This window comes from Mustela nivalis, assembly GCF_964662115.1.
Source record: "Mustela nivalis genome assembly, chromosome: 20".
Lineage (NCBI taxonomy): Eukaryota > Metazoa > Chordata > Mammalia > Carnivora > Mustelidae > Mustela > Mustela nivalis.
In genome coordinates this window covers 18,870,947-18,884,213 of record NC_139039.1, presented here as the reverse complement: position 1 = coordinate 18,884,213, position 13,267 = coordinate 18,870,947, and the positions used below count along the sequence as shown (strand labels likewise).

The window sequence follows — 13,267 nt, the reverse complement described above, 5'->3', positions numbered from 1 at the left end:
AGTTTCCTCATAGAATGAATTTGGAAGCAATCCTTCTTCAGTATTTTGGAATAGTTTGAGAAGGTTAGGTATTAACACTTCTTTTAAATGTTTGGTAGAATTTACCAGTGAAACAATCTGGTTCTAACTTTTGTTCTTGAGATTTTTTGGTTACTCATCCAATCTAATGATTAGTAATCAGTCTGTTCAGACTTTCTCTTTCTTCTTGTTTCATTCTTAGAAGATTTTATATTTCTAGGAATTCTTGCATTTCTTTTAGGTTGTACAATTTGTTGGTGTGTCATTTCTCATAGTAGTCTCTTGTGATTATTTTTATATCTATTGTGTTGCTTGTAACTTCTCTTTAATTCTGATTTTCTTTATTTGGGTCCTGTTTTTTTTCTTCATGTGTCTGGCTGAAGGCTTATTAATTTTCTTTATCTTTTCAAAGAACCAGTTTTCATTTCATCGATATTCTTCTGTATTTTTTTTTTAGTCTTTTATTTGCTTTTCACTTGATCATTGTTATTTCCTTCCTTCTACTAACTTTGGGCTCCCCGCCCGCCACCCAAGCCCTTTAGGTGTAAAGTTAGATTTGAGACTTCTCTTGCTTCTTGAGTTACGTCTCTATCTCTATAAACTTCCTCTTAGAACAGTTTTCGTGCATCCCATAGATTTTGGAAAACTGTGTTTCCATCTCTATTTGTCTCTAGGTATTTTTTATTTCTTTTATTTCTTCAATGGCCCATTAGTTGGCTAATAAAATTTTGTTTGGCCTCCATATGCTTGTGTTTTCTTCTAGGGTTTTTTTCCCCCCCTCATAATTGATTTCCAGTTTCATTTTCTTGGGATCAGAAAAGATGTTTGATATGATTTCAGTCTTCTTAAATTTACTGAAACTTGTTTTGTGGCCTCACATGTGATCTGTCCTGGTGAATCTTCTATATGCACTTGTAAAGAATGTGTTTTCTGTTGTTTTGGTATGTAATGTTCTGTATATATTTGTCTATCTGTCTAATGTATTCCTCAAAGTCACTGATGCCTTATTGATTTTCTGTCTGGATGATCATTGATAGAAGTGGGAGTTTTAGTCCCCTATTCTTGCTGTATTACTGTGAAATTCTCTATGTCTGTTAAAATTTGCTTTTGTATTTAGTGCTCCCATGTTGTGTGCATGGATATTTAAAAGTGTTTATACCTTCCAGCTGGATTGATGCTTTTATCAGTATATAATCTCCTTCTTTGCCATTTTTACAATCTTCATTTTAAAGTTATCTTTTGTCTGGGAGCCCCTGGGTGACTCAGTCACCTAAGCATCTAACTCTTGATTTCAGCTTGGGTCATAATCTCAGGGTGATGAGCATGGAGTCTGTTTAGGAATCTCTCTCTCCCTCTACCCTCCCTTCCCGATTCACACTCACTCCCTCTCTCTGAAATAAACAAACAAACAAACAAACTCTTTTGTCTGGTATAAATATTTTTACCCCAGGTATTTTTTTTAATCTCCATTTGTATGGATAATCTGTTTTTATCCCTTCACTTTTGGTTGTGTGTGTCTTTACCTCTGAACTAAGTCTCTTATATTCAGCATAAAGACGGGTCTTGTTTTTTAAATTATCACTTACCCTATGTCTTTTGATTGGAGCACTTACCAACATTTAAAGTAATTATTGACATATATACTTACGGTGTTTTGTGCATTGTTTTCTCATTGCTTTTATAGTTCTCTTTTCCCTTTCTCATCCATTGCTCTCTTGTGACTTGATGACTTTCTTTAGTGCTATGTTTAGAAATCTCTCTCACTCTTTTGTAAAATTTTTCTAGGTTTTTTGTTTCTGGCTACCATGAAGTTTATATATAACATCCTATGTATATAGCAATCTATTTTAAGTTAATTGTTGCTTAAGTTTGAACACATTTTAAAGGCACTATGATATATTTTTACCTTTCCCATGTTTTACATATGTGACATCATATTACATTTTTTTGGTATGTGAATCCATTAAATAATTATTGTAGATACAGTTGATTTTACCACTTCTGTCTTTTTTTTTAAATCTTATTTAATTTATTTGACAGACAGAAATCACAAGTAGGCAGAGCAACAAGCAGAGAGAGAATGGGAAGCAGGCTCCCACTAAGCAGAGAGCCTAATGCGGGGCTCGATCCCAGGACCCTGAGATCATGACCTGAGCTGAAGGCAGAGGCTTAACCCACTGAGCCACCCAGGTGCCCCACTACTTTTGTCTTTTAACCTTCACAAGAGCTTCATAGGTGGTTGGTCCACTTCCTTTACTCCATTTGCTTTTACTAGTGAGATTTTTTTCTTTCACAATTTTCTTCCACTTATTTTTCCTCTTAAATAGTCCCTTTAACATTTCTTATAAGGTCAGTTTAGTGGTGATGAACCCTTTTAACTTTTGTTTGTCTGGGAAAATTGACCTCTTTTTCAATTTTGAATGATAATCTTGTGGGGTAGAGTATTCTTGATTATAGTTTTTTTCTTTTGGCACTTAGAATATATTATAACACTCCCTTCTGGCCTGTGAGGTTTCAGCTCAAAACCCTACTGTTTTGTGTGTTCCCTTGTACACAACTAGTTGCTTTTCTCTTGCTGTTTCAAGATTCTATATCTTTAATTTTTGATATTCAATTGTAATGTGTCTTAGTATGGGTATCTTTGGGTTCATCTTGTTTCAGGCTTTCTGTGCTTCTTGAAATTGAATGTCTGTTTCTTTCTCCAGGTTAGGAATGTTTTCAGCCATTATTTTTCAAATAAATCTTCAGTCCTTTTCTGTCTTCTGGTAACTCTATAATGCAAATGTTACTATGCTTAATGTTGTCCTGGAGAGTCCTTAAGCTATTATCATTTTTTTAATCTTGTGTGTTATTCCCAGTGCCCTGTCTTCCAGATCATGGATCCACTTTTCTACATTTTCTGATCTGCTATTGATTCCCTTTAGGGTATTTTTTATGTCCGTTATTATATTCTCCAATTCTGATTGGTTCTTTTTAATATTTTCTTTCTCTTTGTTGAAGTTCCCACTGTTTTCATCCATTCTTTCCCCGAATCCAGTGAGCATCTTTATGACCTTGACTTTGACCTCTTTATCAGATAGAGTGCTTATATCTTCATTTTGTTTAGTCCTATTTGAGGATTTGTCTTGTTCTTTTGTTTGGAATATATTCCTCTGTCTCCTCATTCTCTCATTCTCTGTTTGTTTCTATGTTTTAGGGAGAGGAGCTACATCTTCCAGCCTTGAAGAATATTGTGTCATGTAAAGGGTGTCCAGTGAGGCCTGGAAGTGCAGTCCTTCTTGGTCACCAGAACCAGACATTCCAGGGTCACCTTGTGTGGGCTGCATGTGCCTTCCTGCTGTGGCTGGAACACAGCTGCTGTGGGCATACTTTTGGGTGAGGCTAGTCATGTGGGAGCCACTTTGGGGGTGCACTGCTCCTAGCAGAGGTCAGCGACCTGATGGAGTTAGGCAGGAGCTGTCAAAGTAACAACCTATTCCTTGAGTAGAAGTGTTTCTTCTTAGAAATTGCTATTTTAAGAAAATGATACTTTAATAAATGGTAAGAGGGTATTTTGGAGTGAGTCTCTCAAAGAGAGTAGGGGAAGGAAAGCCTCTCATCTTTATATTTTCTTCTCCCAAGTGTCATTGCTTTCTTACCTTCTCAACGTTGTTCTTGGCAAAGTGTATGTATTCTTGTGGGGTGTTCCATGAGGAACCAAAAAATTAGAGTAGGGCATGTTCATCACTTTATATAACTCACTAAGGAAGCCCTAAGCTCCTCAGCCAATTTACGGTGTAGTTATTTTCATGCAACCCTCATGTCGGACTTTTACCCTTAACTGTCCATGAGAAGAAAAAGGCAAACAGCTACAGATCTTTATATTAATGACAGTATTCATATATAGTCTTCCTTTGAGCAGATGTTAATGATTCTGCTAGTGAATTTGTTTTTTTTTTTTAACTTCTCCAACATAATTCTAGTCTATAGAATTACAGAGGTTAATAGTTAAATTACTTTTATTAAGGGGTGATTGCAATCCTCAATTAGTGCCAAAAGGTTACAGTCCTTTGTCTTGTTTACTTCTTATTTTATAACATTTATTCATTTATTTTGGAGACAGGCTTTTGATCAGTGTCTCTTCACTTAGGGATTCTAATGTATGCCTTGGAAAAGCAAACCCAGCCCTTCCAGGAAGGTTGTACTCGCCTCCCTGGCATCATGTTCTGTTTGATTTGGAACTTCTTGTCAAAGCCTGGGGCGTATCACACAAAGAAACCATTTAGACAGGGTGTTAGGCATGAGATTTTGGTGGGGAGAGGGGGGTGGGGAGAAGAAGAAGAAAAAGAGAAGAAACTGTTACAATATTCTAATCTTTTAAGTGACTCAAGAGACAACAGCATGAACCAGGGAAGACTCTAGACCTGACATCCAAGGATCTGTTTCTTAGATAACTTCTTAGTAACCTGCAGTGAGCTACTTGGCATCTGTGCTCAGTTATTTCACCTGTAAATTAGGAAGAATATTAGCTTCATTGCTTCCATTACAAATTTATCATGGAGATCACCGTGAGATGTTATCACAAGACAACCACAAAATAGCAAGTAGCACTTACCTAGCACTTACTTCTTATGGGCCAGACAATATTTTCAGTGTGTTAAATGTATTAACTCATGTAATCTTCCACAAGTATTGATAAGATAGTCATTGTTAACCTATAATTCTCAATTTATAGATGAACGAACAGAGAGAGGGTAGGTAACATCCTGCTGTGACATAGCTAGTAAGTGGCAGTCAGGATCCGAAGTCAATAATGATATTTAATGATGTGTGAATTTTATCACTTATTTCTCTATAAAACATACTACTATGCTATCATCTCAAAAACACAATGGTAATGGGCTTTTGCTTTTATTTATCTGTAATATAAATTTTTCAGATCTTTGGAAAATAATTTACATAGGTAGAAAAGTCATGTTCTTTAAGAAGTTAGACATGGAGTTTGGGAATCACTCAATCCCAGGTCTGTCTGGATGCCTTATGGGGTCAGGAAGCTGGCTCTTGTAACTTAGTGTCACTGTTATCAGACCTTGGACCAATTCCATCATCAGGTAGATGGACCAACCATACAGTTAGATCAGTTGCTATGTCTATTTGTTGAACAAGTCAAATTACTTTGCAGGGATAATACCACATTTGGATGCATAATATCCCTTATTAGTTTCCTGAGAAACAGAGTCCCACAGGATCTGAGAGGTTAGAAGTCAGGTGAGTTGCACTGTTTGTCTAAATTCCATAGGATTTACAGCCAGTTGTGGTCATTTTTGATACCCTGGATTCCTGTTCCATGATAAAGAAAACACATCAAATTCAACGTTAGCCCAGAAGTCCATGAATCCCATAGGCACAGTGCGTTCGAAATGCCTGCAAAGCACCGATGACGGACATTCTCATGGTACAACAGAATGTGTAAGTCAAGTGCGGTGATTTTCCCTCTGTTGCAAAACTGAGACTTAAGTTCACAACTGACGTTGCTGGATGAGTGCACTCATGTTGAGTTGACATGTTCCCGGTGGTTACAGAGCTTCTCCTTCTAGAAGGCTGGGGAAATAATGTGCATGTGTGCCACTGCCCACCCTCCTCTGTCATTAGAACTTTGGGGGTAAATAAGGCAAATGTGCAGGATCAGGGGATGTCTTGGTGAACAGCAGGTTCAGCAGCAGGCATTGGAGACTCACCTTGGAGTCTGGGGCTCAAGGACACAACTGTGCTCTCTGGAAGGACTGAAGAAGCTCAGCAGGGCCCATGACCCAGAGCAGCTAGAGTAGCAGAAGGATGGAAAATAATAAGAGACTCAGACCTAGGGAAAGAAGGAAGGGTCTCAACGGGCCCCGAAGCCATGGAAAAGAACAGGGCTCAGACAGCAAGACATATAAGCCCAAAGAAGGCAGCAGGCTGAAGAGTTGATGTTGATGGATACTGGGATCAGAGTGGGGTTGGTTCCAGAGTCTGGGCTCAGCTGAACTAAAAGCGGAATCGGAATGGCTCCTGTTTCAAAGGGCACAGGGCAACATGCAAAGGAAGCCAAGCTTACCATTAAGCGGTGGAGTCCAGAGCAGCTAGATTTTTAGAGCCTTAAAGTTTGGCTTCATGAAACGCTCACAAACTGTTCACATGCCTGTAGCTAGCCCAGATCAAGAGAGAACGTTCCTGGAAACTCCCCTCATGTCCCTCCTGGTCATCTCACCCCTTCAAGGACAATTACTACCAGACTTCTAAACTCGGGGGTTGGTTCAAACAGGAAGTTTCTAAAAATTGAGTTTCTGGCACTTATAAATCAGGAAATCAGCATTTCTGCCACCCTTTGAGGTCTCAGATCTGGCAAGTGTGGGCATGCACTCTCTGCAGGCAGGGAGTTGTCCCTGCTGAAGCAGGAGCAGCTGTCCCTTAGGGAGGCCATGGCCTCACCAGGCCCACTTGGCTTATCTTCTGTGGTCACCTGCCTGGCCCACCCGTATAAGAGCTTGCAACACTTACCTTTTTCTATTTATTGATCCCCGTTTATACACCAACATAGTATTAGTTAAATAAATACATCAAAAAGGAAAAAAATTTCTTCTGCTTTATCAATCTTTCTCATTTTCTACAAATGCCCTGTATTTGTATAATCTTGGCCAAGACTTGTGTTGCTATCTATTTAAAAAATATACAGGATACTTAGCTACATAGGTAACATACTTTACACTGCAGTAAGAGTCAGAAGACTTGAATTCTACTCTCACATTCTGCCACCAACCAGCTGAGTGCAACAGCGTCTCCTTTTTTAAATGTATAATGTAAGAATTTTACCTAAATGACCTCTCAGGGCCCCGTAAGTTGGGACATTTAGTAATTTTGTGGGCATATAGTGAGGTTGTCCTTGAGTTCGTGCAGAGAGAGGGGAGACTGAAACTGCATGATCTTCTTCTCGTCCTTGCTGGGCAAACACAAGTCCGAGGCTGTGCAGGCATGTGGAACATTCTGGAGCCCAGAGGCATAGCAAGGGAAGGAAAGTGGGAGCCACCCTCCCTGAATGCAGGCAAGCAGGGGTGGACATCTATAGAGAAAGGAAAAACAGTGATAAAATAGACTCTAATTAGATCATCTTTTTATTATCACCCTTTGCCAGCAATTATCAACAATGTTGGTGATCAAATAATCTCCTACCCCCCCAATATTTTGTTGGCCAAGTTCTAAACCATTGCTATAGTTACGGTTGAACTTTCAATAACTTCTTTGGAAATTTTAAATGAGCACGGATTTGGGGCACCTGGGTGGCTCAGTCGGTTAAGTGGCCAGCTGGGTTTTGGCTCAGGTCATGATGGGGGTCGTAGGATGAGCCCCCTGTCGGGTTCGTTGTTCAGTGAGGAGCCTGCTTGAGATTCTCTCTCTCTCCCTCTGCTCCTTGCCCCGCTCATGTGCATGCTCTCTCTCTAAGACAAATCTTTAAAAAATAAAAAATAAATGAGGGAATATTTGGGACTTACTTCTTCTTAAGCTTTGTATGCTGAATGGACAACATCCATACGGGCATCGTCCATCCAGATACACCCAGACTCCGCTGTGTGCACTCCTTTGGGAGAAAGTTCATAGTGGCTTGAACTCCTCTGAGAGGGTTTATGGTGCAGTTCGTGTCTGTACTCCCTGGAGATGACATTCTCCTGCATTTAAACAGTAAATTCAGAATGAACAGTGATGTCTCTGAGGCCACAAGGATGGGCAACAACTTTGAGCGGTTCTGATGCTGTCATTCTCTGTGATCCCTGAGGGACTGCGAGAAATAGTCTTGTTATTTGGCAAGTGCAAATTTTAGATCCTAATGTGCAATGAGGTAAATTGCTGAATTGGAGTAAAATCTTTGAAAATGAAATATCTTACCTCTCAGTGAGTCATTGTTTTCCAACAGAAGGATGAACTAAGAAAATAATGATAATTCCTGAAAATAATTTTCATGGAGGAGAAGAGTGTCCAAAGCTTACCTGTTTTAGGTGCAGAATCCTCCGGTTCATTACTACTTGAGTTGCATTTTTCTCTCTTCACTTTTGTCCTAGTTACTGGCCAACCGCTTCCCAAGAACAAGCGTCCAAAGGAGCCTGGAGAGAATAGAATCAAGCCTACCAACAAGAAGGTGAAACCCCAAATTCCTAAAATAAAGGACAGGGATGCAGCTGATGCCCCACCAAAGACTCCATCTATAATGATACATATGATGGATAAAGGCCGCTTCCAGAAGCCTGCAGCAACCCTGAGCCTGACCGCAGGCCAAACTCTAGAGCTTCGATGTAAAGGGAACAAGATTGAATGGAGTTATCCTGCCTATCTTGACACCTTTAAGGACTCTCGCCTTAGGTGAGCATTTGTTTGTTTATTTTTACTTACGTTGGTCAAGTGTTTAGTGTTAAATATGGTGTTGTTTCTGCCATCTACCATTTCACCCTCACAGCTTCTATAAAAATGAAAGCTCCATGAGTAAAAGCCATAGATTTTATTTCTTTGTCCTTTTTAAAAAAAATTACTGCAAATACTATCCACATGGGTTAAAATGGTGAAATCTTATTGGAAGCCAAAAGACAAATAGTTGAAACCACGATGCATAGATATTGAAGAATTCATACCATAAAAATAATGAGCCCAATCACTGCTTTCTGTTATTTTGTATGTGATCATAATGAAAACCGAAATGATCTAACTGGAGATGCCTGTAAACACATTGAGGAGAAGGCAACTTAAACTGATTTTGAACTTCTCAGCTGCTTCTGATTTGTGTTTACTTTCCCGAGAAAGTGAGGTTCACGTTCAGAGCCTCGGTTGCTGAGAGGGTTACGTTTGAATGAGTATCTTCCGGTGCCTGGTTTCTTGCACAAGAAAAGTGGCAAAGATGATGCTTAGAAAAAGTGTTAAAAAGCAAGAACACAGCACCTTTCAGTGGGTCCTGGTAGGACCCCAGGGCCTTAAGGGCTGAGGTTCCAGCACATCTTTGTGGGGGTTGCCCAGAAATCCCCGGGGTTCCTTTTTCTCATGCACAGAATGAAGGGGATCTGACTGCATGACTTCTAAGAATCTTTCCAGCTTTTTCTTCATATGATTCAGGAAAAAAAAAAATCTATGCAGGATATTGTCTGGGATGACTCAAATAGAGAAAGAATGAGGATCTTAGGATCAAAAATTTTGGGCGTTCCTGAGAGGTTCATTTTCCATACAAACCCCACCCCGAGACGGAGCATCCTTGCCTTCCCCCTCAACTCCCCTCAGCTCCCACATCCTCTCAATCCGTGAACCCGTCCAATCACAGTCCCAGCCAAATGTTGTCCCTCATCGCCAATTCTGAAACGCAGTAACCACACCCAGATGTCCTCCTGGACTTCTTCTCACGGCCACTGGGCTGAGGTCTTAAGATCTGAACATGACCTTTCCCTACTTAAAGAGTAGGGCTCCACTGGGGATAAAGTCCAACATGTACACCTAATTGATGAGACCCTCCCTGAGCTCAGAATCTCTGTAGAGTCACCTCTAATCTCTAGATTAGTATCTCTGCTTTCACTAGCCTGGGCTCCTGTAAGATCATCAAATGTGCCCAGCTCCCTCCGGGCCCCCTCGTCAACCTGGCCAACTTCAGCCTGCCTGTGGCTTTCTCAGGGAAGGCTGTCCCGCCTCCCGGGGTTTGCTTTCCCAAGGCCCGGGATGCATCCTCTTTTGATCACTCTTTATACTTAGGACTCCTTTTTTTAAAATCTGTGTTTTTCATGGGACTTAACTGAGTCCTTGGCATTTAGCGTTAGCTATCCAATGACTAGACAATCTTCTCCCACTTCTGACACACATACACCTTAGAGAATAAATAAGTTAAAATATATACAAGTAATATCTCTCCATCTCACTACCTTCTTGTATTAAGACTCTTTCCCATTTTATTCTGAGGATACTCTTCTGGTGTCAGGAGATGTAATCTTGTAGACTTTTCCTTGAGGGATATTGGGAGATATGGAATGGAGAATAGAGAGTGGTGTGTGTGTGTGTGTGTGTGTGCGCGCGCATCCCCTGCTTGGGAATCTGGAAAGATTTACTACCATTTACTACCTTTCAAATGATTTAGTTCCCAAAGTGAGATTTACATACTTAAAAAAAAAAAAACCCTCAGAATTGAGCTTTTTAAAATCATTCTGAACAGTTAATCTTTGACTTACAGTATATTTTTAGAAGATTTTATTATTTATTTATTTATTTGACAGATCACAAGTAGGCAGGGAGGTAGGCAGAGAGAGAGGAGGAAGCAGGCTCCCCTTGGAGCAGAGAGCCTGATGTAGGGCTCAATTCTAGGATTCTGGGATTATGACCTGAGCCAAGGGCAGAGGCTTTAACCCACTGAGCCACCCAGGTGACCCGACTTACAGTATTTTAAACCTAGATGATTTGGCCCTTGAAGATATAGTATTTTCCAGAAATATTTTCAAAGTTGTATTAGCCAGAATACTTTTGAAAATATCTTAAGGATTCAAAGTAAAGTGAACATGAATCTGAATCAAAAAGAACTATCTAAGAGCTAAAAAACCCAATTTTGACTTTGTAACATTAAATTGTATTCATTCAAAGCCCAGTCAGGGTTTTATAAGAAAGTAAAGACAGATGTGGGTTTCCAAGACTTTACCAAAAAATGTGAAAAATGTGAAAAACATCTAGCCATAACTATTTCAAACAACAACAACAAAATCACAAGTTATTTGACACCAGAGATTCAACAAATCGACTCTTGACATCTTTCCCAGAACGTGGTACCTTTGGAGAGAAGAGAAGTATTCATCTTGTGTTTTCTTTTCCTGTGGATTGAGTTCTTACCAGTGTTCTGACAGCTTTGGGCTTGGAAGCCCCCCAGGTGTGCTTCCAACAAAGCCTGGTCATGTTAAGCAGTTTTGGTAGCTTTCTGAAACAAAGTTCACAATGCTACCACATTTGTCCATCAGTCTTCCGACCAGAAGAGGGGAATGAGTTACGGAACAGAGAGGTCAGGCAGAGGCATGGCTAGGCTTAATCCTGCCTTTACCACTAGGCCGCAAAGTGCTCTTTGAGCAGCAATTTGCCTAGAACCCACTTTACTCATCTGGAATATAGAGATTATATTGTTTAATGTAAGTGTTGCCTGGCCTATGGCAAATGTTCAATAATCTGCAACTAATCATTACCAAGCAGTGAGTATTTCTCAAGCATGATCATCAAGGGTTCTTTTGGGACGGTTAATTCTGATCAAGACTCAAATCAGAGAATGTTGCACAGCCGATGTAATTTATAATTTAGAATATCCAGAAAATACAGTACACCTCTTTCCTTTTTCCTTGAACTGAGCAATTCTTTGTAATCTGGGGCCCATCCCCATCTTCCCCCCATGAACATGTAAGCCACTGCTGGGCAATATCAATATCCATGTTTGTTTTGTTCATCATCCTATTCCTAGCACCCTGAAGAGTGCCCAACACACACCAAAACTCAGGGAACAGTTTTTTGGTTTCCCCAGGGGTTCAGTGGTCATTTCAGAAGCCAGTTCCTGGGCATGCATTTGTTCATTCAACATTCAAAGATAAATATACTTAGCGCGACGGGTGCGCTGCACATATGGGTTAGGGAGTGAAAACAAAATGTGACTATGTTTTATATCTACGGTGCTGTGCCACCTAGGATCCGTCCCCACTCTCTCAGGGCCTGTCCTGGCTTCACCTTATGGAGCCATTTTGTCAGCTGATCTTTCCACCCCCACCCCCAGGAACTTCTCCCGCTTTATCTGTCTTGCCTCCTTCTATGCTCATCAGACTCCAGGGTCTGTTACTTCTACCAACCTCTTGAATCCATCCTAAGTAAGGTATGTTACCCTTTGTTTTTCCTTTTGGAAATGTACAACCCCGTGAACCTGTTGGCCCACTTCTTCTTGCCCACATTTGGGTACTGAACCCTGGTGGAGGAAAGCATGCCGCTGGCCAGGCGGGTGCCATTAGACTGTGGTCACTTCATTTGTGTCAAGCACTGCTGGATAGATTTTTCTAGAGAGCTCACTTCTTCTCTCTTCCTAAATTTCTGATCTTTTCCATCTCTCTCCTTTGAGCTAATGAAATTCTCCCTAATTTACTGAACAGTTGGAGCCCTCGAATTGCCTTGACTCCATCTTACCACATCCCTGCCTTCCCTACTCTGACGGTTATAGTAGAAGAAGGGTTGTTCCTCTGGACTAAGGCCAATCCCTGTCTGTGTCCTGGATATCACCCAGGCATGCATTCTCAGGAGATTTGAGATACAAGTTACTGTCTCCCTGTTGGGCATCTTCAACCTCCCCTTCTCAACAGGATCCCTCCCATGAGCCTTCTCTGTATTAAGAAATCCGGCCGTAGCCCCCATATGCCTCCAGCCACTGTCCTCTCTCACCTTCAGAACTGGGCCCCTTGGAAGACTCTCTCTCCACCCTCATGGTCTCCACGGTCCTCTCCTATCATCCTCCACCAAGACCACCTGACTCCTGCCCCACTACTCTACATGCATTTAATCACCAAGGTCAAGGTCCTTAAACCCAGGGTTTTCTTTTCAGTCCCCCACGTGACTTGCCCCACCAGGTCCATTCGACAGAAAGGAACACTCTGCTTTTGGCTTCCACAGCATTATTTTCTGCCAGGTGTCTTCCTGCCTCCTGGGCCCCTCCTTGAAGTCTGCTTCACCAGCTCTGCATTGTCCACTCTCCCAAACATTAAGTGTTGGTTCTGTGTCTTTTTCTCTTGTCAGTACAGGCTACCACTTGCTCTCCATTGATCATATGACAGCCCTGAGTCGTTCTGTTGAGCTCCCGATCTGACTGTCCGGCATCCTGCTAACCGCCTGAGCCTTTCTCTGAAAAGAACCATCTGAAACAGAGCTCATAAGTCTTCTCCATACCTGGTCATTCTCCTGTGTCCTTCAGTTCAATGAATGGCACTAATGCTACCCAGTTGTCCTTCATCAAAAGCCTGGAATCATCTTCCATGCTTCCCTTTGTCTTCCATGTCCAGTCAGCTACTACTGGGTACCCTAATGACACGATTGAGTGATTTCTTGCGTCTTCCTTCTTTCCATCATGACAGCAATGACCCTTATCTCCTACACGGACTCCAGCATAATCTTGTAACTAGCTTTACCGCATCCAGTTTTGAACCTGACCTCAGTCTTTTACAGAGCAGTCAGATCTTCACAAAAGCACATCTGGTCCTGTCACTTTTTTGCT

The 13,267-nt window shown here is 41.1% G+C and overlaps 1 protein-coding gene across 1 annotated transcript in view; it reads left to right on the top strand.

Moving 5' to 3' along the window:
* Window positions 1–13,267, top strand: part of PDGFRL (platelet derived growth factor receptor like) — a 67,840-nt gene that overhangs the window by 9,873 nt on the left and 44,700 nt on the right. The window contains exon 2 of the mRNA XM_082715608.1: window positions 8,088–8,385. Coding sequence (XP_082571734.1) covers window positions 8,088–8,385 — 298 coding nt within the window. The remainder of the gene's footprint in view (window positions 1–8,087; window positions 8,386–13,267) is intronic.